We start from the raw sequence: 27,804 nt of genomic DNA on the forward strand, positions 1-27,804 counted from the left end.
ATATATATATATATTAATGTATTTGGTTGTTACAGGGTCTCACTATACAGCTTAATAGTGTTAATAGTGATCCCCCGTTTTCAGCCTCCTATGCTGGGATTACAACATGTGCCACTACAGGGGTGGGGCTGCTATGGTATGTGTTGCTAGGGATCAAACTGTAGTCCTTATACTTGTCTAACCTTGCCTAAGTGCTCACTTTAATCCACTGAGCTATCTCGCCAGCCCCTGTGTATTTTAAAATTCCACCATATAAGTGCCTCATTTGAATTGCTAGAAGGAAATCTTAAAAGTAGGATGACCTTCTCATGCCCAGGGGCATACCTTAAGCTAAACAATTTCTCTATTGGTTGACAGCTTTCTTGCTTTCTTCTTTTGTACCTCTTACTGTACAAACTTCTCCTCCCAAAACCTGCAGACTTTCCTCTATTCCAAGTTAATTCAAGATCTACTGAGGCTACCTGATATTTTGGTAGAAATCCCAATATTTTATAGAAATCCCACATTTGTGAGATGAACAGTTACTAAATTAAAAGTATGCAGGGTTAGTCATTGTTTTAATCTTATTCCTACAGAGCAAAAGCTTCCACCATCATTTTCTCGACAACTGAGAGATGTGCAAGAAACAGTTGGATTGCCAGTTGTTTTTGAATGTGCCATAAATGGATCAGAGCCTATCTCAGTGTCTTGGTACAAAGATGGCAAACCATTGAAAGACAGCTCAAATACACAAACATCATTTTTAGATAATGTAGCCACTCTCAATATTTTTAAGACAGACAGGAGCCTCGCAGGCCAGTATTCCTGCACAGCTACAAATCCTATTGGCTCAGCTTCTTCTAGTGCCAAACTCATCCTCACAGGTTTGTGGATTCCTGAATGTCTGTATTTGTAGTTGAAAGTTTTATTTAAAAAAAAAAAAAGAAAGAAAGAAAGAAAGAAAGAAAGCATCGTAGGCCAAGAGCTTAAAACCTTGTCTTTGTGTTGCTCTTAGAGGGAAAGAACCCACCCTTTTTCGATATGCCTCTGGCTCCCGTGGATGCAGTGGTAGGAGAGAGTGCTGATTTGGAATGCCACGTCACTGGGACACAACCCATAAAAGTCAGCTGGGCCAAAGACAACAGAGAGATCCGAAGTGGCGGGAACTACCAGATTAGTTATCTGGAAAATAGTGCTCACCTGACAATCCTCAAAGTGGACAAAGGAGACTCTGGACAATATACCTGCTACGCTGTAAATGAAGTGGGAAAAGACTCCTGTACAGCTCAGCTTAATATAAAAGGTATCACTGGTTTTACCTGTGGCCCAATAGAAGGTAATCATTTTAGGGTACAGCTTACTAAGTAAGAATATATTTTTGTTATAATGGATGAAGTGCAGGGCAACATATTTTAGCAAATGACATGAAAGTGTGTAAGAAAGATACATTTCTGCTGAGAAGTGATTGTTCAAAGTTACGTATTTGGTAAAACTTTGTATGCCCTTCTTACCCCTAAAACTACCCCTGGTTTGTTTGTTTGGTTTGGTTTGGTTGTATTTTAGGGAAGGGTCTACAGGGTGTTCAGGGTCTCACTACTAGATCAGACTCATAGTGATCTGCCTGTTTACAGCCTCCCAAGAGCTGGGATTACAGGTGTGCACCACCATGCCCAGTCTTAATTGCCATCTCAGCATGCCCTGGGGGCGGGGCCAGCATGGCCAGCTCAGGGATTGAACCCTCGGCCCCTGCACCTGCTTGCAGGTGCTTTAATCTGTTGAACTATTTGGCAGGCCCCACCCTCCTTGATTTTACAAATTTCTGGTTTTCTGAATGTCTCTAAATTATCCTCATCATCAATGCATGTATCAAAGAGCAGTACAGAAAAAATTTGTGGAAAGAAGCACAAATACTGAGAAATATCCACAAAAAGCCCCATATTAATAATATGCTTCTGAATTCTATTTCATTTATTTTTTAAATTTCTTACAGAACGACTAATCCCACCAAGTTTCACTAAAAAACTCTCAGAGACAGTTGAGGAAACAGAAGGGAATTCATTCAAGCTAGAGGGGCGTGTGGCTGGTTCCCAGCCTATAACTGTGGCTTGGTACAAAAATAACATAGAGCTGCATCCAACATCTAACTGCGAGATAACTTTCAAGAACAACTCACTACTGCTGCAAGTCAAGAAAGCAGGCATGGCGGATGCCGGCCTGTACACATGCAAGGTGTCCAACGATGCAGGCTCCGCCCTATGCACCTCTTCCATTGTCATCAAAGGTCAGTTACATTCGTGGCCACTGAGTGTTCTGTTTGTTTTCACTGCTATTAAATATCCATGTACTTCCCTTGACATCTTCAGCAAGGACATAAAAATAAGGAAAACAATGCATTATTTGCATGACCATCATTCTGTGTCTGTTTACCAAAACAATATTATGGATAGTGTTAATTATGTGGTTCACCGAAGTAGTGTCACTTGATAAGCAGAAGGAAACTCTTGGCTTTCTCAATCTTAACCCTAAAATTCCCTCAGGTAATGAGAAGTCACAGCCTGCTTTGAGCTGTGTCCATGAGTGACAGGTAAGTCTAGGAAACATACTTGTTTTGAAAATGCTTTAAGCTATTCATCACAAAACCACGTGACAACTTGGATTACTATGAATTGCACCCTGAGACATTCCTTTTTAGCATTTATTTGGAACGGATTATCATTTAAGATGTATGGCTCAAAACTTCTGGCCTATAAATGAATATTAATTCTGGACAAAAGGGTAACATTCTCTCTAAAAGAAACAAAAATGGGAGGAAAAATATTGTATATAAAGATGTATTGTAAAAGTTTCATTTAAATATACAGCTATCACTTAAGGAAAAAAAATAGGTTGTGTTTGAACTGATCTTCAGCGCTTCTCTGGCCACAAGGGCTTCATCCAATTAGTTATAATACAAATTAACATCTTAAAGCAGCTTGGAATTAGCTGCTATGAGAATCTGGCTAGCCAGCTCAGAGTGTACCAGGAAGGGGCAAAGGGTATGAACAGGCTGCAATCACTAATTGGTTGCTATGACAGAGTGGTCTTATGATCCAAATTTTATCATTCATTTGAAGGAATTGAAGCACATTTAGTTTCAATGCACCTAATAAAATGAACGATGAGTTTGTAGAAGTGACTTATATTCACGATGGGCTTGCCGTTGGGTAGATAAGTGCATCTTATAGAATCCTGAGGCTATTCATGGAATATTTTAAAGATGAGATATCAAAAGTGGTAATCTCCACAATTACGAATATTGGCCTCATTTTTCATATCTATATGTCTCCAAATCATTGAATGAATCCATCACACAGCATTGAGTTGTGCACAGACTTATTTTATTATTCATGTTTTTATCCTAGGCTTTCAGTCACAACTGAGCTTCAGCCCTTAATTCACCAGGGCCAGAATTAAGATCTCAAAGGCAACTGTAGCTGCGTTTAATAGCTAAACAGGAGAGGAAAAGTCACGTATTAAATTCTGGGCTCACAAATTGCTCAGATGTTGGCTTTCATGCCCAGAGGGTAGCAATGGTGGCCGCTCTAGGCCAGTGGCACAGTCCCCCACAGCCCCTACTTTTTAGGCCTCAGTGCAAAGCAACAGTGCACGGGTTGGAGAGAACTACATTGAGCTGCCTGCTGCAGGCGTTGACAGTAAATGCCAAAGCAACTGGTGCGGCGCCCACCCAGGGCTCAGCTGCTGGGCCAGCCTGTGGGCAGCACAGCATCTGTTCTCGTTTAAAACTCCAACAAATGTTCGCCATTGCCTCAGAGGAGCAAACCATCATGCATAATTCTGCTGCACAGCTGCTGCCAGTGCTACCTATTAGAGGAGAAAAAGCCTTGCTCTTAGGCTGTTTCTTTTCTGGAGTTTAATATGCTTTTGCTCCTTCGAGCTCCTCCTGTTGCTCATGGCAATACCTGTTCAATTCCAGAGCCTAAGCAGCCTCCTGTGTTTGATCAGCACCTCACTCCTGTCACAGCAAGCGAAGGAGAATTCGTGCAGCTCAGCTGCCACGTGCGGGGATCAGAGCCCATCCGGATCCAGTGGTTGAAGGCTGGCAGAGAGATAAAGCCCTCAGACAGGTGCAGCTTCAGCTTTGCTAGTGGGACAGCTGTGCTGGAACTCAAGGACGTGGTGAAAGCGGATTCAGGAGATTATGTGTGTAAAGCTTCAAATGTGGCTGGAAGCGACACTTCCAAATCAAAAGTGACCATTAAAGGTACAGACACCTCCAAAGAAGGGAGGGGGAGAAAAGAACAAATGACTGTTCATATTTGTTTGCTTATTACAATTTATATAAGAACTAGACTTTTGAAAGTGCCACTTATTGATCATTTGTAAGTGGTAACCTTCTTATAATGAGAGTTATTAAGTAATTTAAAACAAATCATTTCAATGTGAATTGTTTGAAAACCCTCAAGCTTGCCACCTATTTCATGAGCCTCTTTTCTGCATGGACGAGAGAGTATAATTAATGAATTTCTAAAGACAATATTATACTAATGTGATAGAAAGTAACTTGGCATCATAGCCCTGGAGGAAATACAGCTAAGCCTAAAAATATAATATTTGATAGTAATGTGATTATAGTTCAACGCACAATAGCTATCACTAGAAGGAATGTATGAAACTTTTATATTCTGCAACCAATTCTCATATATGTAGTGGATCCGTACATGTGATATTTAGGACATGCCAAGCTCCTAAAGCTTATTTTACACTGGGGAATATTTGTTATAACTTTAAGGTAGTTCCAATAACTAAACATGTAAATTGGTGTTTTCCAGAAAAACCTGCTGCGGCTCCAGCAGCTAAGAAGGCAGCAGTAGATGGAAAACTCTTTTTTGTATCAGAGCCTCAGAGTATCAGAGTTGTGGAAAGTAAGTGCTTCATAAAAAAAGTGATTTTTGTCCATCTCCTACCTTTTATCAATGATTCTACTTCAGAAAAACTAGTTTTGGGAGATGATTAAATTTGTTTCCACTCTTCTTTAGAAACCACTGCGACATTCATTGCGAAAGTTGGCGGTGACCCCATCCCAAATGTCAAATGGACAAAAGGGAAATGGAGACAGCTGAACCAAGGAGGTCGCATTTTTATGCACCAAAAAGGCGACGAAGCAAAACTGGAAATCAGAGACACCACAAAAACAGATTCTGGGTTATACCGATGTGTTGCCTTCAACAAACACGGTGAAATTGAAAGCAACGTTAACCTACAGGTGGACGAAAGGAAGAAACAGGAGAAGATCGAAGGTGACCTTAGAGCCATGCTGAAAAAGTAAGTTTAGTTTAAAGCCACATGCATAGTGATTAATAATTCACAAACAGATCTCGCCAGAAGATCATCAGCTCCAAAATTCAGTCATTAAAGAATACAGCCACACAGGCTTTTTCACAGAAGCCAATAAGCAAACACATAACATTTAGGTGGAAGTCAGTGGTTCATTTAGATATCTTTCTGAATTAAAATGAGAAAGTTTTAAGAATGAGGTAGATTTTAAAGCTTTTACACAAAAAGGGGCTATAGAAAAGCCATTGTATATGTCTATGAAATTTTTGCTGTGATGTAATATATGTGATGTATTATGTTATGAATGGTCATCTAGATCAATAATTTTGAAACTTTTTCACAATTTCAGTAGTTTAAATTTCAACATAATTGTTGAATGAGTTATCACTCAGTTTCCACACATCTTTTTATGATGTGATATTTCCCCTTTACTATATTTTCCATTGCTATTATTATGCTTCTTTATATCATAATTTTTTTAGACTGGGTCCTTTTCTAAATTTTTAATCAGATTTCTATACTTGGTAACAATAGCCTGACTTTAGTCCATTCTGTCTCCAGACCCAAATTTAATTGTCATTTCAATACAAATGGTACAGCTGGGTTGGGGAGATAGCTCAGTGGAATAGGTACTTGCCTGGCAAGCACAAGGTCCTGAGTTCAATCCCTGGTACGACCAAAAAAAAAAATTATAAAGGCCAATATTTCTTAATAAGGAATATAGAAATACACCTATTTTAAGAGGAAGAAAGACTGATTGACACTCACAGTCTTTAAATGATAGACAATTCAAAACAAATAGAATATAAGCAATTTACATTTTTTTAAAATTTCATTTAGGACTCCAGTCTTAAAGAAAGGAACTGGGGAAGAAGAAGAAATTGATATCATGGAACTTCTCAAAAATGTTGATCCTAAAGAATATGAAAAATATGCCCGTATGTATGGAATCACTGACTTCCGGGGTCTCCTTCAAGCCTTTGAGCTTCTAAAACAAAGTCAGGAAGAAGAGACTCACAGATTGGTATGAACATTTGTTTGTTTGTTTGTTTGTTTGTTTGTTTTTGAAACAGGGTCTTACTGTGCAGTCCAGGCTAGTGTGATCTTTTGCGTATAGAACCACCCTACAAACTCCACAATTAAAATATTTGGCATCTCCCTTTGTGTTGCCAGAAGGCTACCACTATAGGAGATCCTCTATCTCCTTAATATCACCTCAATACAGTGAAGAAAGGAGATGTAGACGTGTATCCTCTAATAAAAATTGCATTTCATACGTAATACTTTTTTTCCCTCTTAGGAAATTGAGGAGATAGAGAAGTCAGAGAAGGATGAAAAGGAATTCGAGGAACTTGTATCATTCATTCAACAGAGACTGACACAGACAGAGGTAAAGTGAACTCTGCTGTTCATAAAGTGCACAGATTATTACTGGGAATTAATTATATAGGCAGGAGTGATTAATGCTCTTTAATTCTTTATCCTTCTAGCCTGTCACTCTGATCAAGGATATTGAAAATCAGACAGTTTTGAAAGACAATGATGCTGTTTTTGAAATTGACATTAAGATTAATTATCCAGAAATCAAGCTCTCATGGTACAAAGGGACAGAAAAACTAGAACCCAGTGATAAATTTGAAATAAGGATTGATGGTGATCGCCATACACTACGAGTCAAAAACTGTCAATTGAAAGATCAGGGCAATTACAGACTGGTCTGCGGTCCCCACATTGCGAGCGCCAAGCTCACTGTCATTGGTGAGCAAGCAGAGAGTTCTAAAAATCTCGTGGGATTAAATTACCAGTGAGCACAACCGTATATGATATTAAACAAAATGTGTATTGTCTCTCATACAGAGCCAGCTTGGGAACGACACCTTCAGGACGTTACTTTGAAAGAAGGCCAGACATGCACCATGACATGCCAGTTTTCTGTGCCAAATGTAAAATCTGAATGGTTCAGGAACGGCAGAATCCTTAAACCCCAAGGTAGAGTTAAAACCGAGGTGGAGCACAAGGTCCACAAGCTCACAATTGCAGATGTCCGGGCAGAAGACCAGGGTCAGTACACCTGCAAACATGACGACTTGGAAACATCAGCGGAGCTCAGAATTGAAGGTGGGTGAGGCTATGGCTGGAGTCCCGTCATGTGGCAACAGGAATGGGAAGGACCCCTCGGCACTGGCCCCAGACATAGCCCAAAGGGGCGGTATGTTCCCTTTTCTCAGCACACATCCTTGTAGCAGCAACTCCCATCTTCAAACTTGGTAGAACTGATAGATAAATACTCAGATCTGTGCCAATCCTTTTGTACTTTTCTTTTACAGTGGAAATAAATTTTAATACAGAATGGGGCCTGGGTTTCTAATCCCTCTGAGATACTAAATGAAGTGCATGGTATTTTAGTGGTTGTTCCTGCTTCAAATCTAAATTCCATATTTCCATATCCATAATTCTGATTTCGAGAAAAACAAAGTTGTCATGCCTGTAAGTGTAGAGGATGTTGATGAGGAATTGATGCTTCATTTATAGGGCTGACTTACTTTATTGGGGAGAAATTTTACAAATATGTGACACAGCTACTTTTCAAACATATTGATGCCATTTAAGAACCATTGTCCAACTCTCTGAATTGCCAACCTGAAATGAAGCCTCACAATATAAAAGCAAAAATACTTACTTCCTAGTTATTTGACTGTAGGCATTCCCAAAGATATCCTCAAGTTGTACTTAGAAACATGTCAGCAGTAATAACCACATCTTAGTCCAGCTGGTGCTCATGCCCAATTTTTGAAACATAAGTATGTGACAGCTTATTGACATAAGCATTCAACTGATTTACCCTACCAAACCCTAGTTGTATTTTAAATTTCTGAAATGTTAAAGTTGTTTTCAGAGTAATGAGTCTAGTTGAAAGTACTAATCATGTTTTACATAATTGAATGTTTAAATACAATTCTTCAATGGAAAAACATCTCATCAGAGAACCATGATTTTTATTTTTTTTAATTCCTTTTGTATTTTAGGGAGGGTTCTACAGGGTGTTCAGGGTCTTACTACTAGATCAGACTCGTAGTGATCTACCTGTTTACAGTCTCCCAAGAGCTGGGATTACAGGTGTGTGCCACCACTCCCAGTCTTAAAAAATTGCCATCTCAGTGCACCCCCGCGCGCAGGGCCAGCACAACAGTCCCAGGGATCAAACCCCCAGCTCCTGCTCCTGCTTGCAGGCACTTTAATCCACTGAGCTTTTTGGATGGCCCAGAACCATGATTTTTAAGTTGCTCGTTGTACTGTAATACATCTAATTCTAGAATGTTGGAGAAGATCCCTGCACTCCTGGCTATTTTCCTATAAAATAGTCTTCTCTCCACAACAAACTGACTGTGTCTCCCCATAAGTGCTTAGAAAGTAGGTTTTCAAACTCTAAAAAGAATCCTCTGAAACCTGGAAGTACAGATTTTCTACTGAATTCAATATATTAGCTCACAAGAAAAATCATAGCTATGGGATACATAATTCTAGATCCTGAATAGCAAAAAACATTTTACTGAGGCAAGAAAAAACTTTACAGAGGAATGAATTATACAATTAAGTTTACAAAAGTGCCATTAACTAACATTTTTGAAATTTCACTAAACTTTTAGTTAAAATCTCCCTTAAGTATTTCCTTCTTATTCATAGTTTAAGACTTCTCAGGGGTTTGTTTATGCCTTCCTGCATTGATACATTTAAGAATTAGGATAGATTTGCTACCGATACAAGGAGAGGACTCTGTTCTTTTACATTTTAGGGGCTTTTCCCCCCACCTTACAATGGTATGAAGAGGGGAGGTTTTACATCTTGAAGAGAAAATGCAGTGACAGATTCCTCCTTACTTTGAACTTCCCTAACTCTGACCTCCGTTTCATCTAAACAGCTGAACCAATTCAGTTTACAAGGCGCATACAGAACATCGTGGTGAGTGAACACCAGTCTGCCACCTTCGAGTGCGAAGTGTCCTTTGATGACGCCATTGTAACCTGGTACAAAGGACCCACAGAACTTACCGAGAGCCAGAAATACAACTTCCGGAATGACGGTCGCTGCCATTATATGACCATCCACAATGTGACCCCAGATGACGAAGGTAATTTCAGTGACAGCTTCCCGGTTGAATACACCATTGAAACGCTCTTGTTTTATATATTTCCAGCTTTGTATACACTTACATTCTACCTATATGAAATAGGGGTTGGCTTTCTTCAGAAAAGCCACATATAAGCAAACACACGTTTAACTAAAGAGTTGTGACTTGTAGTATGTCAGAAGGCTAAAGCCCGGTGGTTCTTGGCTGCAGGTGTCTACTCGGTGATTGCCCGACTGGAACCCAGGGGCGAGGCCAGAAGCACAGCAGAGCTCTACTTAACCACGAAAGGTATGAAAACACCCAGTTGACAGCACCCCGCAATCTTTTAAAACAAACAGCCTGCTAAGACCAACCCAAATATAATTTTTTTTTTCCAGAAATCAAACTTGAACTGAAGCCTCCTGGTAAATACTATATTATTTTTTTCTCCAATCCATGCTTAGCTAATTCAGCATAGTTCTGTAACTAATAGAAGCCACACTAAAATATATAAAATAATCCTCTCTTCAGTAAAATATTATTCAATAAATATAATATTCCCTAGAATAATTTCCAGAGAAACAATAAAACGTCAAACTCTGTCAATTTGGGAAAATAGAGATAATAAAGTGTTATTCAGCTATTATCTAGGATCACTTCAAAGGATATGGCTGTAGAATAAAACACATTTTTATTGGAAGTAAACTTTCCTATGTGGTTGTAAGAAGAGGAATATGTTTGTGTCTGTATGTTTGATTGTTGGAAGCACCTGACAATCAAACACACCCTAGTTATCAAATGAATATCAGTGTCCGTGGTTCCTCTGTTCTTACGATGATGTGCTCCTTTCAGATATCCCCGACTCCAGAGTTCCGATCCCCACCATGCCCATCAGAGCAGTACCGCCAGAAGGTAGGGCCCAACCCCTCGGCCTCTGGGCTTGAGTTGCCACCTTGTGCCACCAGAAACAACCAGCATGCAAACGGGGCAGAGTCAGGATTCACACTTCCATGTGCTAATCTTCACTAAGCAATTAGAAAACAAAGAAAAGATGTAATTATAACTATAAATATAAGCCAGCTTTGTTTGTGCGGACTGATGAATTGATAATCCCTCTGAGACCAAGTGGAATGCCTCAGACTTTCCTTTAGATTTCACGCAAAACAGGAAAGTATTACTGATCGTGACATTTATTTTCTTCAGAAATCCCTCCTGTGGCTGTTCCTCCTATCCCTCTTTTGCTGCCACTACCCGAAGAAAAGAAACCACCAGCAAAACGTGTTGAAGGTATTGTATGTCATCTTCTAAAATATCAAAAAATAATGTCTTCTGAGTCTGACTAGGGAACTATTGCCTGACATAACACATTCGCCCTCTAGTGGCCAGAAGTTGGATTGACTAATTAGTTATTTAATTTTTTAAAAAATATTTATTTATTTATTTATTTTGTGTGTGTGTGGCCAGTTCAGCCCACCAGGGGGCGGGGCTGGCTGGCATGTGGTGCTGGGGGATTGAACTGTGGTCCCTGTGTTTTGCTTAGCTTAGATTGTTCTAAGGTGCTTTAGACCACTGAGCCATCTCACCAGCCCTATTTAATTTTTAATTATTCCTCTAGCACAGTATTAACTACATCTATGACATTTGTTTAAAAATCTGAAAATTATCAGGAAAGCCACATAATATGCCTAGGACCATTTTATCTTAGTAGCATTGTTTTAACATTTAACGGAAAATTAAATTTGTTTCACATTTTCCTAGCAAATTTTGTCTAAGGAAAAAAAATAATGAAACCAATTTCTTATGTAATTTATGGAAATAAACTATACTAATTTATAGCCAAACATAAATTACTGGTTTTCCCCTCCATTACAATAATACCTACTCTTTCAAGTTCACTGCCATAGGAGTTAGAGTATCTTTAATATATTTGACTGGAGGTTTCATTTTGTTACGGGCTCCTGTTTTTGTTTTCATCCTTGTTTCATTTGTTTTGGTATTGGAGGCATGAGTTCAGCATCAAAGAGCTCTTAAGGGGACCAGGGAATTGACTATTGTGAATATTGAGTACATGGGAAATTGCGTGAGTTGTAACCTAAAGCTAGCTGCTCAACTAAGACAACAGATGGCCTGGAGCTTCCCAGAGTTCACAGTTACTTCCTGCTATTCAGCATGTCACAGTCACACTTTTCAGCACCAAGCCACACTGTTGTCACAGTTTCAAGGGGCAGACACGTTAGGCATCCCAGAGTGCCTGCGATAGCTGGTATCAAATGTTTAAGCCATTCTCTAGTCTCATTAGTCACTCTCAAAAGAAATTCAGTTTTTAAAAAACACCAGTGTTGGCCAGGCATGGCGATGCTTGCCTGAAATGCCACCACTTGGGGGCGTGAGAAAGGGGGATCACTGTGAGTCTGAGGTCAGCCTGGACTGCATGGCGAATTCAAGTCCTACCTGAATGACATTGCAAGACCCTGACTCACAAAGTCCAAAACCTAAAACAAAACAAAGCTTCTGGTGTCACAACTGATATAATTTCAGTGAAAAAGGGATTTTATGATTCTTATGGACGTTAGTTAAATATATTCCATCTATCTGTAATAGCCAGGAGGAGCAAGAATCAAAAATCATGAGTAAGATTCCATTTGATTTCTATTGTCAGAAATAATCATGCCTTAGAGAGTGATTTATTCTTTTCATAAGTCAACATAATGATTTTTTAGGACCACCTATGACACAAGACAAGTTAAATCACACTTAAAAACTCAAAGACAGTTATTTATTCATGAATATGAGAGATTGTAATCAGGAAAATTTAGGTACCATGGTCACTGTGGTATATCAGTAGCCACAAAGAAAGATTCCTACAATATGTATTATAGGTTACTAATCTACCTGCCATTATTCCTCCTGAAAACTTTGGTGTTCATGCCTAAGTGAAATAAAAGTGAAAGTATGTATCTTTCTGGTTTAAAGGATCATGTAGGGCTGGTGAGATAGCTCAGTGGTTTAAAGCTCCTGCTTAGGCAAGCTTAGGCAGGTGCAGGATATTATAGTTTGATCCCTGGCCCCATATGCTGCACCAGCCCTGCCCTCAGGGTGGGCTGAGCTGGCCAAAATATTTTTTAAAAAAAGAAAAAAAGTATCATTTAGATTCAGTCCCCATATTTTGAAATGTTTACCTTTTAGGCATAAAATCAGGGAAGATGTAAGATCATGTTTTGAAAACTTTAAATCAGTGAAGTGGAAGATCATAGTACATATTCTATCTCCTTCCACAAGAATGTTTAGTTTTGCATCCTAGTCCAAAATCTTTCTGAAATAAGTTCCATACAGTAATGTCTAGACTGTCTTGCAATCATCAACATATGGGGAAATATTTCAATAGACCTGCTAGTTTCCTGAAAATATTTAGTTTCTTGCATCTGATAATTTTGGCTTTTTTTCTTCTTTAGTGACCAAAAAAGCTGTGAAGAAAGATACCAAAAAAGTTGTTGCAAAGCCCAAGGAAGAGGCACCGCCACCTAAAGGTATCGTAGTTAGTTGTTTAAAAAGCAGCATTTGTACTTGATTAAAAATTGTTAACTCTAAATAGTGGTGGTTGGGAAAGGGAGAGAGTTTGAAGTTACAAAAAGGTGATGTACCTGACATTTTCTTCATATGGTCCATAAATCTTAATTATTTAAAATGAGCTTAATCTAGAATCAAATGTCAATCTCTGTGCATGTTTATTATTCTGGCACAGCGTATATGTAAGTTGCTTTTCTCTTGCTATGACAAAATACTAACCACAAAGTTAAAGGAGGAAGGGTTTCTTCAGCTCACAGTTGGCAGAGGTTTCGGTCTGTGTTCAGCTGGCTCCAAGGCAGGGTGGCCTGGTAGGCAACACAGAGGAGAAAGAGGACATTGCAGGCAGAGGGTAACAAAGCAGCAGGAGAATGAGCACAGCTCTTTCTCCATCTCATCCTGGCTACATAGGGCAGGTAGCACGCAGGTCCTTAATCCTAGTGCCCTTGAGCCTAGCATTGCACCGTGAGTCTATCCCAGCATCACAAATCCTAGATCCAGCCACCTCTGAAAAAGCCCCACATGTGACTGCATGAAGATCTGGGGGAACATCTAGACACAGGCTGTAACAGCATAACATTCCCAAAGAGCTAGATCTGGAAATTATGAAGGTACTGTGATGATCCCTGGAAATGGTAGTGTGTTAATAGTAATTGTGCATAATACAAGTGACTAAAAGTGATGGACAGGTTTATACATAATCTAAAAATAAATGTGCTCATTATATTTTTGAAGTGCCAGAGGTTGCAAAGAAGCCCCTACCACCGACTACCTTAATTCCAGCAAAAGGTAAATTTTTAAAAGTATTAAGTATTTTATTTTGCTTATTCTTGAGATTTGTATTTTTGTTACTTATTTTTAAATTTAGACTCTCCGTTTAATTGAAAAATTGTATGATTCCCTCTGTCATATTAAAATTAGCAGTGGAAGTAATAACTATTTTATATTGCTTCTATTTTAACTGTAGTTTGTACAGATATTAAAGAACATATAAATAATGCTCAACTTAAGGTCTTTTTAAATCTGTTATATAAACACGAGTAAAGTGGGTTGGTTGTATACTGTCTTTATTAAGCTGACTAACAAGTCATATCTGTTGGTTAAAAGTAGAGGTTAGCCGGGCATGGTGCACACCTGGAATCCCAACACTCTGGGAAGCCATGACAAAAAGATCATAAATTCAGGCCCAGTCTGGGCAACGTGGTGACACCCTGCCTCCAAATAAAATGGGAAAAGCACTGGGGACAGAGCTCACTAGGCAGGCTCTGGATTTGATCCTCAGTGTCTCAAAAAGAAAAAAAATGTAGGTTCCCAAAAGTTGTATTGCAGGAATAATTGGAACTTCAAATATTTACCTCATAAATATTAATTATAAATTATCAAATATTAAAGTGTTCCATGGGAAATAACTAGGAGTTCTACGAACTGGAGTTCCCACAAAACAATATAAATGTGTCCATAAGAAAGCATTTTTTAATTCCTCAACTCAAAAGGGCAGCATATCTTGGTACTCTTTGTTATGTTTCATAGTCAGTAAGCACTTAAATAGAACCTACAAAATGAAAAACAATGAATTATCAATACTGAGATCCAAGATACTTGATATTGTTTGACTCTGTAGATTTCACTTAGTAAAGCAGTTGGATGTGATTAATATGCTAATAGTATTTATCATTATCTATTTATTTTAGCTCCTGAAATCATCGATGTATCCTCTAAGGCAGAAGAAGTAAAAATAACAACCATAACTAGAAAGAAAGAGGTTCAGAAGGAAAAAGAAGCTGTGTATGAGAAAAAGCAAGCAGTCTATGAGGAGAAGAAAGTTTATATAGAATCTATGGTGGAAGAGCCCTATGACGAACTAGAAGTGGAACCTTACACAGAGCCATTCGAAGAACCCTATTATGAAGAACCAGATGAAGACTATGAAGAAATCAAGGTTGAAGCTAAAAGGGAAGTCCATGAGGAATGGGAAGAAGACTTTGAAGAAGGGCAGGAATACTATGAGAGGGAGGAGGGCTATGATGAAGGGGAGGAAGAATGGGAAGAGTCTTACCAAGAGAGAGAAATAATTCAAGTTCAGGAGGTCCATGAAGGTAGGTGACCACTGGATGGCTTTTCCACCTGTTGTTCCTCATTTTTGCTCTGCTCAGCATATTTTCAATTCTGTTAGCCAGGTTTGCAATGGATTTGAAAGAAATGAAAGGATAGCATGTGTTTTTAAGGTTAGAAGTCTTTTAAAATGTAGTCTATAAAAAAGTCGTTTTCTTTTTCTTTCTTTTTTTTTTTTTTTTTTTTTTAAAGGAGGAAAGTTTTAGTTAGCCCACAGTTTATAGAGGTTTCAGTTCATAGTTGGCTGGGTCCAAGGCAAGGTGACAAGGCAGAGGAAAAACATTCATGACAGGCAGAAGGTAGCAAGCTACAAGTTATCAGTGAGAAGCAACAAACAGTACACTAGCCCTCTTTCTGTCCCTCATATGTTTAATCAAGGTGGTTTTCTTTAAAGTTACTGTCATGCTTTTATGTTGCAGTCTGCTCATTTAGACTAAATTCCAAGTGCTATTTTCTAATGAAGAAGTTCAAACTTCACTGTCTGGTTGCAACTGTACCAAGTCTTGCTTTGAAATCCAGACCTAGGGGTCATTTTAGCAATATGCTACACAATACAATTCTTTACACAATTATGTATTACTTTGAGTTTGTGCCCCTTGCGATTAATGCAGTCTATTAGTATTTTCTGATTGAAACATCCCTGCTTCTCCTGTGTTTTTATTAAAGAATTACCAGAAAGAAAAGTGCCAGCAAAAGCCCCTGAAAAGAAAGCACCACCTCCTAAAGGTATGTAATTGGAATTATTGAGATAGATCAGAGCATCAACTTGCCCATGGCTTGTTTGGGAACGATGTATGAATTGCCAGTGCAATCCCATAGGCACAACTTCTTCTCCAAGCTTCATTTTCTCCGTGAAATTTTTTTAACAATTTCTAATTCACTTAACAAGATGATTAAAGGGATAATAAAAAGGTTAACTGTAAATTTAAAATAAATAGAACTGAGATAATGTAAGGGCAGAAATTTGTACATAAAGTTCACAGGACGAGTGCCAAATCTGTCTATCTCTAAGAGAATTATACATATGTTCATGTGTGTAAAGACTAAGAGAGGGAACTGTAATAGAAATTCTAAAAGTACTGCAATTTTTTTAAAATGCTTGCAGTTGTAAAGAAGCCAGTAGTTGAAAAAGTTGAAAAGACCACTCGAAGAATGGAAGAAGAGAAAGTCCAAGTCACCAAAGGTATTATTGTTTAAAACATTTCTAGTACCACATACACAAGGATTATGCTTATAGATATGTACTCACATTAGTTATTATTTCTACAATCATATAAACTAAGGTACTTTTAAATTTTGTGCAAGGCAGTATCTTCACAATACAAATGTATTTGTACATATTTTTAAAGTACCCGAAGTTTCAAAGAAGATTGTTCCACAAAAACCTTCCCGGGCTCCAGTACAGGAAGAAATTATTGAAGTGAAAGGTATCACTATTACATCTTTGTCCTTTAGCTTTAAGTTTTAAACATTTCTATTGATGCATATGGATACGGTACATGTATCCCAGACAATTCACAAATCAACAAAAGCCCACAGTTTTGCATAATACCCATTTTATGTTGAGTTGTACTTACATATAATTTAATTAAATAATAATATTCTCTATTGTTATTTTTGCTTTTGCTTACGAATTACATTTTTTTATTGATGGAGGGTTTTGGGTCTAATAGATAGTCTTCTAACTTTATTATGCAATCTATTGCATTGCATGTAATATTCCCTATCCTCTCATTCATATGAATAGTTCCTAATGGATTGGGGAAAGCAATGCACTGTGTGTGAAGAAGTTGTGTCTATTTGATTCTCACTTGATAATATTTTGGAAGGGCTGCATGGGTTGTTTGTCTATACAGACCGAAACATAACTGATGGCCTTGTCAATATTGAATTTGTTCCCAGGTTATCATGCTAACCCGATCTGTATCTATAGACTTTAGTATAGCATACCCTTGTGCATTTCATCTGATGTCATGTCCTAGAAAAAAGATATATTAACATGAAATGCTCTCTTTAAAGTACCGGCCGTGCATACAAAGAAGATGGTTATTTCAGAAGAAAAGATGTTCTTTGCTTCTCACACCGAAGAGGAGGTGTCAGTCACAGGTATAAGACAAATTTGAATTTGGGAACTCAGTAGAAGAATTTTCAATGGATTTTTATTCCTCTCCTTTTTAAATTTATGATCATGTGGGTACTTCTGTCTCCTTGTAATTTTCTGTCATCTTTCTCACTTCACGTTTGTCTCTGTTTTATTTTTTGTTTAAGTATTCTCTGTAAATTATAACTGCCGCCCGCACCATGGAATATCAATAATTAAAATGTACATTTTTTTAAAGTCCCTGAGGTACAAAAGAAAACTCATATTGAAGAGAAAATTCATGTTGCTGTTTCCAAAAAGATTGAGCCGCCACCTAAAGGTACTAGTAGCATAAAGTTTAGAATCTTTATTCAAATTTGATAGACATTTCTCAGTAAGCACCTGATCATGATCATACTAAGTAGCATATGCGGTCCCCTCGAGACCCCGTAGGTCAGTAGACCTCCAGCCTCTAAGTCCTAAGGACACGAGGTTAGGAGGACCATGAGGAAGGCACAGGAAAAAGAATGAACTCATAGTAAAGTGACCAGCTATTCAGACAAAAACGTCCTGGAGCCAGCTCACACCCACTGCCCAGAGACTATGTTAAATTCTCAGGAACTGTTCCATTGATTTAAAATCACCATTATTAAAAATTAAGTTATGTAAATCATATTAAATATATGTTGATATATATTCAAAACACTACTTCCTATTCTACTTCATTTGGTTATTAGAATTGTTTGGGGATTTGTTTATGCCTATTGTCTGTGTGATAGAAATGCTATGTAGTAGTGTCCTATTACACACCTATTCCAAGCTCCAAAACAGTGAAATCATACTGGTAGCCAAGGGATGCAGTATTTACCACCACCAAAATCAGAAAATATAGCAACTGCCCTAGTCTAAGGGCTTTAGGTCATATAAAAAACTTAAAATCTAATGCAATTGTTCTCATACAATTGCCTTTCAAAATAAAGTTACTAAAAATGGAATCTCAAAATTGTTGGTCTCTGGGAAGCAGGCCCTGGCATCTCTGAGCAGGGTGCCCCCACCTGCCCCCGAGAAAGTGCAGGCCTCTGGGGTTAAAGATGAAGATAGCCACACGTACTCAGTAGCCATTCATCTCTGGTTATTCTGGTTCCTAATGCATCATTTTCTGGCATTCAATTGATACAAAAGAGGAATGTCTACTCTTCAATTCTGTCTTGCAAAAATGTGTATTTGATCAAAATGCACAATTTCTCAAAAATGGTGCATTTCTTTTAAAGTCCCTGAGCCACCTAAGAAACCAGTTCAAGAAGAAGTGGTGCTTGTTCCCATTCCTAAAAAAGTGGAGCCCCCACCAGCCAAAGGTAGAATAATAGTTTTGAAAAAATAACTCAGCCTCTGTCTTCTTGCATCTTTTTTTTGAGATCTGTGCATTAACAAAACAGCATCTGTAAACCATTTATAATATAATTACGTGTGCTGATCTTATCAATTTGTAACAATGTGCTTTACATGTATTAGTAACCATTTTAGATGTCGGACCGTGCTAACAGGTTTTTGACAGCTTCATGTAATGTGTGTAATGTCTACATGGTTTTGATGTTTTTGGCATTTCTTCCTCCTACAAGTAGAGCATATTAAATGACTTTTTAAATTCTTTTGTGGGGGATTTATGCTTTAACGTAATCTTAAATGTCTGAGAAGGAGACTAGGATATTGAACAGTTTCTACAAAAATATCTTTAAAGTTCCTGAGGTTCCCAAGAAGCCTGTACCAGAGGAGAAAAAGCCAGTTCCTGTACCAAAGAAAGAACCCACGGCTCCTCCGAAAGGTACACTCCCGGAAACAAGGAGACTCTGTGTCTGGGACGCCCACTCTCTGCTTTGGATGGTCTTCATCTGTGTTCTGCAGTCTTTCAGCTATTCCGTTTTCTGTGTTTCTTGGGTTTTCAATGTTTGTCAGTTTCATGGCTGTCTCCTCACATACATTATTTGTGACTCAGAAGATTCCTAAGGCACCATCAAAAAGTGTTACTGAAAGAAGTAACTACGTTAAACTGCTATCCTAAATTGTTAGCATCTTCCCTCTCTTAGAGAAAGAAGAAACATTTGTGAATCTTATCATCTATAGACATATTTCCAGAAAAAATAATTCTTCGGTCGTTCTTATATGAGCATTTTGCATAATCAAAAGACTTTAATGAGTCCTGAAGAAACGGAAGCCAGCAACGACAACCAGTGAGAGTTTGGTAGAAATAAATGTCAGCTGTATAAAGAATAGGTAGACTGGGGCTGGCGTTTTTAACCTCTGGTTTTCAAGGCTGATTCTTGTTCATTTAGGTCTTATTTTGGGGGAAACAAATTATATCAAGACAGGGTGAAAACTCACAATTGTTGATAAGATTTTTTTTTTGTTTGTTTGTTTGTTTAGTTTAGTTTAGTTTAGTTTAATTTTGGAGACATGGTCTTGACACGTAGTTCAGGCTGTCCTGAACTCACTAAGCAGCCTAGGCACACCTCAAATACTGAAACCTCAGTCTCCAAGGTGCTGGGATGACCAGCATGTACCAACATGTCCGGCTCTTATTTTAAATAGTTATTCCAGGCAATGCATGCTGTTAAAACTCATCTTCCATTTAAATGCCAGTATTATCAGAGCTGAGAATATGTCTGCAAAGCCCACTGTAAACATTTGGGAAGGGGTAAGAGGCTTTGCTCAAAGCTATGGAACCTCTTAAAAGAAAAGTACAACGCACATATCCATCCACAAGTACACAGAGCTTCCCACGGCCATTGCCTATGGCTATTACATTGAGAGATGGGCTCTAGACGAGCTGTTGTCTTAGGTTTTGGTACACTATAAGCACACACCCCAAAAAAATCACAAGACAAATGGGAATAGTATGTTCCACAGATACAATTATTCTGCCCCTTGGTTTTAGTCTAAAAAGTCTTAAATGCATTATCATTTATACCTCACTTTATAATACAAAGTATAAAGATCTTTCTACATATAATATCCATACTCTGTTACTTTTTTTTGCAAAAGGAGACCAATATATATAAGTAAAGGAGAAATTCTGCATATAATTTTCTGTCATAAAACTTATTGTTGCCTAACTCGCTTGTAATTGTGTAAATATTGCTAAAACATTGTGCCTTTCGTTACATTGCAACCTTTATAACATTAGAGTTAGTTTAATTTTCTGCATTATTTTACTGATGCATAGATAATCTGTAACGATATTAGGGGAGTGCATAAAGATTTCTAAATGTGCTGTACCCATTCATAGAAGCAATATCTATCTGAAATAAGGTTCTGTTTTACAAATTTTAAGTTCCAGAGATGCCAAAGAAGCCAGTCCCTGAAGAAAAGGCTCCTGTCCTTGTGGCCAAGAAAAAGGAAGCGCCCCCAGCTAAAGGTAGGGTGATTTGGTTAATCAAGAAGCCCTGATTTTCCTGTCTTGAGTAAAAAAACATTCTGTGTTTATCTGTTAACTGAGCAGGTTTAATTCTAACCCAATGCCCTATGGTGAGTGCGAACTCAAAAGAGTGTCTGTCCATATACTTTCTTATAAAATAAGTACGTACAGTATTAACTGCTTTGGAAAATATCAAGTCAACTCTCAAAAATATCTTTTCAAGTTCCTGAAGTACAGAAGAAAGTTGTCGTGGAAGAAAAAATAACCATCGTGACTCAAAGAGAGGAATCTCCGCCGCCAACAGGTACTTCCTCCCTTTTCCACGCAATGACCTTGTTTTACCTTCAAGCTTCTTTAACTGCATGTCTTCTTTAATGGGTCTTCCAGGTCTATGTGTCTCATTTATTTTGCCTTTCTGATCATTTATAACCTGAATACTATTCTTTAAGTGCCAGAAATACCAAGGAAGAAAGTTCCAGAAGAAAAACCACCTGCTCCTCCACAAGAGGAAGAAGCTCCTCGTCCTCCACGAAAAGGTATTGTTTCTCCATCTTAGCAAGAACCATCTTTGTATTATGTTCCAACATGAAAAAAAAAAAAAAAAGTAGACTTTGTGATAGGATATGCATCTTGTGGCTGCATATCTTTGGTGTGTTTTGGGATTCAGTGAGATAACACTTAAGCTCTAAATATGCATAATATTTCTGAAGTACCAGCTCCCCTGAAGAAACCTGTCCCAGAGGAGAAAGTTCCAGTGCCAGTTCCTGTCGCTAAGAAAGCTCCTCCTCCCCGAGGTAGGATTTCTCTCAGCCTCTGTTGGAAATACTTCAGCATGTAAATTCTTGTTTTTTCTGTCTGGTCTCTTCCTGTACCTACCACGTGTCTTACTTCTGAGAGACCTGAATGTCTATACATTTGTGATATGTGACGTTTTCCCAATTTGCTAGTGAGAATAGTATTACTGCAGAAGTCTCCCAAAATATTAAGGAAAGAATTTATTAAAATTCTTACATTTTAAACTTCAACTTTAATGCTCTTTTAAAGCTGAAGTTTCTAAGAAAACTGTTGTAGAAGAAAAAAGATTTGTTGGTGAAGAAAAACTATCCGTTGCCGTTCCTCAGAGAGTGGAAGTCATGCGGCATGAAGGTACAGCACCGGAAGCGAGGGGAGGAAGGAGTTTTTGTCTTTCCTCAAGTCTTCTCCTCTTCTCTAAGTGCTTGTTTACCTTTGAACCTGTCTTTATTAGTTACTTACATAGGTTCCTCTTGCATAAGTTTTTGAATGTGTCTACCTGTTGTTCCCCTCCAGAAGTGTTTGTTTACCTTTGAATCTATCCTTGTCAGTTTCTTCCTCTTACCTTGGTTTCCAAATATATCTGCCTGTCTTAGTTTTCTGGAACTGAATCTTTTGTGTCTACATTACCTTTGAGTCATTCTAAGAAAGTGAGTGTGCTGCTTGCATAATGTGACCACTGTGGAAGGGGTTACCTTGGCGATGACTGAAGTTTCACTCTTAGTCTTGGCTGTACCATCCCCTCCTCTTAAGTCGCCCTCTCCTTCTTGCAGTAAGGAAGTCCTGTGTCCCAAACAGATAGAAGAGCTGATATTTGCCTCTAGGGAATACATGGCCCTTACTCCTATTTCAGCATGCTGACTTTAAATTAAATCTTATCTTTTAACACACCTGCAGAGGAGGAATGGAGTTATTCAGAAGAAGAAAGAGTCTCTGTTTCAGTTTATAGAGAAGAGGAAAGAGAGGAGGAGGAGGAGGAAGTGGAAATTACAGAATATGAAGGTAAATAACCAAATGAGCTAGAGATAATCTGGATTCTTGATGTTCTCACTCACAGGTTGCTTATTACACTAAGGAAAAATGACACACATTCAGTGGTCATCAACTAGCCTCATTAGCTGCATCTTCTAAGTAAAACACAAGATTCGCGAGTATTATTAGATTTACATTCATTGTAAAAACTAGATGTCTTTTTAACCGGGCTTCTCCATACTGTGATTAACTTGACTCATGAGTGCTCAAAGTATCTTACAATTCAGTTTAAATCCTCAATTATTTTCTGCTCTGCAGCCTTCTGGTCTAGTGTTGGCTTGTGTTTTGAAAATTGTCCTCAAATTCTTGGGTTTTTTTGTTTATTTTACTGTTCGAATGAGGCTTGGTTTTCCACCTGTCCTGTTACTCCTCTAAAGAGAAGCACTATCTCTTTATGACGTACTTAAACATTAAATTAATGAAAATGTTCCCATTCACTTTATGGGAAGAAAATTATCTTTTCTTAAGACACATATTTTAAGTGGGAACTTTCATGTAATCAGCAAGTGTTAAACTTTTGCTGTTTTAAATACTCTTCAGAGTGATAAATTACTGCTAAAATTAAATGTGAAAAACACTACAATTGGACTCCTTTAAAATTAATGTTTTTAAAGTGATGGAAGAGCCCGAGGAATATGTTGTAGAAGAAAAGCTGCACATTATTTCTAAAAGAGTGGAAGCTGAGCCAGCCAAAGGTATCCAGACTCCTTCATTCATTTTACCCTACGTTGGTCTATCCCATTCTTTTTGTCATCATATACTGATTTCTTTACTATATTGCAAATATTGATAAATAGTATGACTAATGAAAAAGATACCTTACATTTTTATTTTTAAAAATCTGGACATTTTCTACAAGTATATTTTATAATCTTTTTCAAGTGCCTGAGAAGAAAATTATACCAAAACCAAAAGTTCCAGCCAAGGTTGAGGAGCCTCCAGCAACAAAAGGTAGAATTTCTCTCAAAAAAAGTCCAATGCCATCTGTCTTAATAGGTGAAGCAATGCCTTTAGTTTGTATAACATTTTGCCAGCACATCTGACCATTTTTGTTGAGTGTAGTCATTAATGTGTGTATATGTGTAAACTTTTAAAAGTGAGATTTAAGTCCCAAACTAGTGTCATTTCTTAATATTATATAAACTAATATTCTTAAACCTGGTCTTTCTAAAGTTCCTGAGCCACCTAAGAAAATCATACCAGAGAAGAAAGTGCCTGCTCCTGTTCCTAAAAAGGAAAAATTGCCACCACCAGCAGGTATATTAGGTTTTACTTTATTCTTGAAAAATATCCAACTCTCTCTCTGTCTGTCTTTTTTTATCTTAAATTGACTCTTCAAATTTTCAAGAAAATAATTGTTCCTACATCTAATGCATTTCATGTTGTATGTTTGACCATGTTGCCTGATATCTTTTAAGTGCCAGAAGAACCGAAGAAACCAGTTCCAGAAAAAAGGGTTCCTCCAAAAGTGGTTAAGATAGAAGAGCCTCCCCCAGCTAAAGGTAAACAAAGTCTCCCAACACCAGAAATTAGGAACCTAGTGTCTTGTTTTTCTCAGTCGGCCATCCTTTATGTCACATTTTCTTATCTGTAGATATTTGGTGTCTATTGGTGGCATTGGTATACTATCGCCTTGTCTTTAGGTGGAATATTGTTTGTGATGTTTAGTTGTGTATGCTTTGTAAATTCTTTTACTATAAAATCACATTACCTTCTGGCTAATATAAATTTGAAACATTCCACTTTCAGCAATGTAATTTCCTAATCCTAAAATTTTCTTTTAAGTGACTGAGAGGCACACGCAAATTACTCAGGAAGAAAAAGTTCTTGTTGCTGTAACTAAAAAAGAGGAGCCTCGAAGAGCAAGAGGTACATCAGCCCTCTAACACAAGCAGCGCTATCCTGGCCATGTTCTCTTTACTAAGCACAATGATTGTGGGTGCGGGCTGTGTGGTCTTTGTTCTTGTTTTATGTTGGGAGTAATGAAATGTCAAATCTTCTATGCTTCGAATACTACCATATGATTGCCTTTTTGTGGTTTGAGTGAGGAAAACAACTCTTTAAAGTAAAATCTGTCTTTAAAGTGCCTGAGGAACCTAAGAGAGATGTCCCAGAAGAGAAATTTCCAAAACTAAAACCCAGAAAAGAACCTGAGCCACCAACTAAAGGTATACTGACTCTTTCGAGAAATCAAAATAAGCATGTAGATATTGAGACTAATCTAGTACAATTGTGAATTATACTATGTCATTGAAATCTTACATTTTCTACCAGTGGAGCTTATGAAAACATCTAGAATTAAGATGAAGAATCTATTTATATAACCTAATTTCTTTTAGTACCTGTATGTATTTTGATTGTCTTTTCTTCTGTGTAGTTGTCTTTTCTTAACTTGCTTGTATGTAGTACTTGACCTTCCTGTAGTTATTTAATAAATTTGAAGCATTAAATTTAGAGAAAAATTCAGAGATATGTTAGAGCATGTTTAGTACTAAGTCTGTTGATTTATCTTTGCCATGCAAGTGAGACATTAACAAGGAGCATCGTTACGGCTGCTTTTGTCCTTCGATTGATTGGGCAAAATTTCTTTTAGCACGTATGTCTCCAGAATCTTACAATTTATTTTTAATAATTACTCTTTTTAAGTGACTGAACTGAGAAAAAGAGTTGTTGCAGAAGAAAAAGTATCCATCGAAGTTCCAAAGAGAGAGCCTCGGCCTACAAAAGGTATATTATGCTTTGATTAAATTACATAAAGCATGAAACTATATGACTGCCTGCTGAGTCCACTGGACTCCTCTACTTTATTGGCTTATTACTGACTAAGTACAAGGACTTAAACGTTTAAAATCTCAGTTATTAAATGGATATTTCATAATACCTAGCCCAGACTAGCCAAGGACAGTCAGGTCTCCCACAACCAGTGCATGAAACCATCACAGAGAAGTAAAACCAAACATTGTCATGATCATTCCTGAGTGGGCTTTAAATAAAAAACTGCCTGTTGTCAATATTATTCTAGAAGTGAGTGTGACAGAAGAGAAAAAATGGTCTTACACCCGAGAAGAAGAAACCGTTTCAGAGGAACGGGAAGAGGAATATGAGGCATATGAAGAATATGAAGATTATAAAGCACTTGAAGAGTATGAACCCACAGAAGAATATGACCAATATGAAGATTATGAAGAGCATGAGTTTGAACATTATGAGGAATATAAGGAACATGAAGAATATATCACAGGTAGGAGCAAAACTACAAACCCAAAACCACACGACATGTGTGCAGACTCCATTAGAACAGAATAAAAATTTGGATACCCAAAGAAATTTGAAAATAATTTTGTTTCACTTGAAAAATTCAGAGTATTTTTTCTTGGATAATTTTTTCTTTGTTAGGGAAGGATCCTCTATTAAGGCTCTTGTAAAATTATTCTTAGTTCCTATCATCAAAAGTTGACAACAGCTGCCTCAAAAATAATGACAATGAAGATCAAATCTATTGTCCTATATAGTTTTGCTTCTGAAGAATTTTTTACTTCATAAATAAATTCCACTGTGATTTTGAAATGAGCCAGTATTATTTTACTTTTTTATTTTCTAATTTTTCATAGCCTAAGTTTAAGAATTTGCTGCATAGTTTTACAGATAGCATCAAAAATTAATATAATGGAAAAAATAGTATAAGAATTATAAAAGTGATATAATTATAAAAATAATACATAATTTTGTATATCTCAAGTGACATGAGAATTTTAATATACAAGAGAATTACAATCACCTAAGTAAAATAAAAAGCAAGGAGAAAGAGAAATACAAGCTTGTTTTCATCTTTTGGAGTATTCTTTATATCTCTAATTCTTACCTCTAAGAATTAGAATTCTTACCTCTAAGAATTGTGTTGCACTGTAAATAAAAAATTATTAGTTTAATTCTTTGATCTTACTTAAGAAATGTTATTTATTTATGCCATAAGGTCTAACATTAAATACCTTGTATGTACTTTTAAAGAACCTGAGAAGCCTACTCCAGCGAAGCCTGTCCAGAAAGAACCAGTTCCCACAAAACCAAAACCTCCACCGCCTAAAGGTAGAGTGAGAAAAACATTATCAGTCATGAAACCTTTTGTTCCCTGCATGTGTGTCTACTGTAAATACATGTTCAAGTAGCAGCGTGTGAATCATGTGTGTTTCAATATGTTATGTTGTATATTACAAGTTGGTCCAACAGTTGTGGGTTATTGTTAAACTGTTGTATATTGCATTCCTTAACTTTTCATTCTTACTAACTCTTAAGAAAACTGGTTCCTTTTTTAAAACTCTCTTAATGTTGGGTATATTTTAAAGTGCTGAAGAAAGCTGTCCCTGAAGAAAAAATACCTGTGCCTATTCCTAAGAAACTCAAACCTCCGCCACCCAAAGGTACATTTCAGAGTAATGACTGCCCCAAGCGATTTTGTCATCTCTGTTCTGTCAACGTGTCTTATAGTCTTGTCTATTCTCTGTTTTTACTAAGTAGACTGTCCTGGTCCTGATTCTTACATTTCCGTTTTTTACATATATTTATTACACATCATTCATAGGGTTGGTCTTAATACTCTTTAATAATTAATATCTTTAAAGTGCCCGAAGAACCAAAAAAAGTTGTCGAAGAAAAAATCCGTATTTCAATTACCAAACGTGAAAAACAGCAGGTGACTGAGCCAGCAGCTAAAGGTATCATTTCCTTCCTAGACTGTGGTCTTTTATAACGTCTCTTTTGAAATTGATGCACTTATGTTTTTCATTACTTTGTTGTTTTTGTGCTTTTTAAAGTTAATTGTTAAAAGTATGTTGAAAGTAAGTAAAAGAGCTATTAGTACAGGATGAGGAGATATTGTTAATTTTAGAAAGAATAATTATTAAGAAATATATTTACATGGGGCTGGGGAGATAGCTTGGTGGCATGAGAGACTGCCTGGAAAGCATAAGGTCTTGAGGTGGATCCTGGACACCACATACCAATGTAGGTTGCAGAACCCCAGGCATGCGCCATGAAGCCCAGGAGCAGGACTTGGGAAGTTGAGACAGGAAGATTGCTACAAGTTTGGAACCAGGGGCTGGTGAGATGGCGCAGTGGTCTAAAGCACCTACTTAGAACAAGCTTAGCAAAGCACAGGGACCGCAGTTCAATCCCCCAGCACCACATGCCAGCCAGCCCCGTCCCCTGGTGGGCTGAGCTGGACACACACACACACACACACACACACACACACACAAATTTAAAAAAAAAAGTTTGGAACCAGCCTGAGGGCTGCAAAAGTGAGCACGAGGCCGACCTGAACTTCATAGCGAGACCCTATGTGAAAAATAGGAAAAAAAAAAAAATATTCACAGCCACTTATTCAATGGCTGT

The 27,804-nt window shown here is 37.6% G+C and overlaps 1 protein-coding gene across 12 annotated transcripts in view; it reads left to right on the plus strand.

Annotated features, from left to right (window-relative positions):
* Positions 1–27,804, plus strand: part of Ttn (titin) — a 274,946-nt gene that overhangs the window by 98,539 nt on the left and 148,603 nt on the right. For 9 of the 12 annotated variants that reach the window (XM_023719078.1, XM_023719080.1, XM_023719081.1 and 6 more), the window contains exons 95-136: positions 576–863; positions 995–1,282; positions 1,970–2,260; positions 3,953–4,240; positions 4,809–4,901; positions 5,016–5,301; positions 6,154–6,337; positions 6,614–6,703; positions 6,804–7,071; positions 7,171–7,431; positions 9,233–9,442; positions 9,653–9,730; positions 9,820–9,846; positions 10,274–10,333; positions 10,625–10,708; positions 12,874–12,948; positions 13,721–13,774; positions 14,677–15,081; positions 15,764–15,823; positions 16,203–16,280; positions 16,447–16,524; positions 17,117–17,203; positions 17,437–17,517; positions 18,449–18,532; positions 18,916–18,999; positions 20,506–20,589; positions 20,813–20,893; positions 21,039–21,125; positions 21,300–21,383; positions 21,634–21,735; positions 22,279–22,383; positions 23,028–23,108; positions 23,296–23,364; positions 23,587–23,670; positions 23,832–23,915; positions 24,199–24,282; positions 24,498–24,581; positions 25,060–25,140; positions 25,436–25,654; positions 26,422–26,499; positions 26,757–26,831; positions 27,033–27,125. The exons of 2 other annotated variants lie outside the window; for them this stretch is intronic. In XM_023719078.1, the coding sequence (XP_023574846.1) occupies positions 576–863; positions 995–1,282; positions 1,970–2,260; positions 3,953–4,240; positions 4,809–4,901; positions 5,016–5,301; positions 6,154–6,337; positions 6,614–6,703; positions 6,804–7,071; positions 7,171–7,431; positions 9,233–9,442; positions 9,653–9,730; positions 9,820–9,846; positions 10,274–10,333; positions 10,625–10,708; positions 12,874–12,948; positions 13,721–13,774; positions 14,677–15,081; positions 15,764–15,823; positions 16,203–16,280; positions 16,447–16,524; positions 17,117–17,203; positions 17,437–17,517; positions 18,449–18,532; positions 18,916–18,999; positions 20,506–20,589; positions 20,813–20,893; positions 21,039–21,125; positions 21,300–21,383; positions 21,634–21,735; positions 22,279–22,383; positions 23,028–23,108; positions 23,296–23,364; positions 23,587–23,670; positions 23,832–23,915; positions 24,199–24,282; positions 24,498–24,581; positions 25,060–25,140; positions 25,436–25,654; positions 26,422–26,499; positions 26,757–26,831; positions 27,033–27,125 (5,457 nt within the window). The remainder of the gene's footprint in view (positions 1–575; positions 864–994; positions 1,283–1,969; positions 2,261–3,952; positions 4,241–4,808; positions 4,902–5,015; positions 5,302–6,153; positions 6,338–6,613; positions 6,704–6,803; positions 7,072–7,170; positions 7,432–9,232; positions 9,443–9,652; positions 9,731–9,819; positions 9,847–10,273; positions 10,334–10,624; positions 10,709–12,873; positions 12,949–13,720; positions 13,775–14,676; positions 15,082–15,763; positions 15,824–16,202; positions 16,281–16,446; positions 16,525–17,116; positions 17,204–17,436; positions 17,518–18,448; positions 18,533–18,915; positions 19,000–20,505; positions 20,590–20,812; positions 20,894–21,038; positions 21,126–21,299; positions 21,384–21,633; positions 21,736–22,278; positions 22,384–23,027; positions 23,109–23,295; positions 23,365–23,586; positions 23,671–23,831; positions 23,916–24,198; positions 24,283–24,497; positions 24,582–25,059; positions 25,141–25,435; positions 25,655–26,421; positions 26,500–26,756; positions 26,832–27,032; positions 27,126–27,804) is intronic. One more of the 12 variants, XM_023719089.1, reaches the window with a different exon arrangement.

Source organism: Octodon degus, unplaced genomic scaffold (assembly GCF_000260255.1).
Source record: "Octodon degus isolate 3935 unplaced genomic scaffold, OctDeg1.0 scaffold00065, whole genome shotgun sequence".
In the NCBI taxonomy this organism is placed as follows: Eukaryota; Metazoa; Chordata; class Mammalia; order Rodentia; family Octodontidae; genus Octodon; species Octodon degus.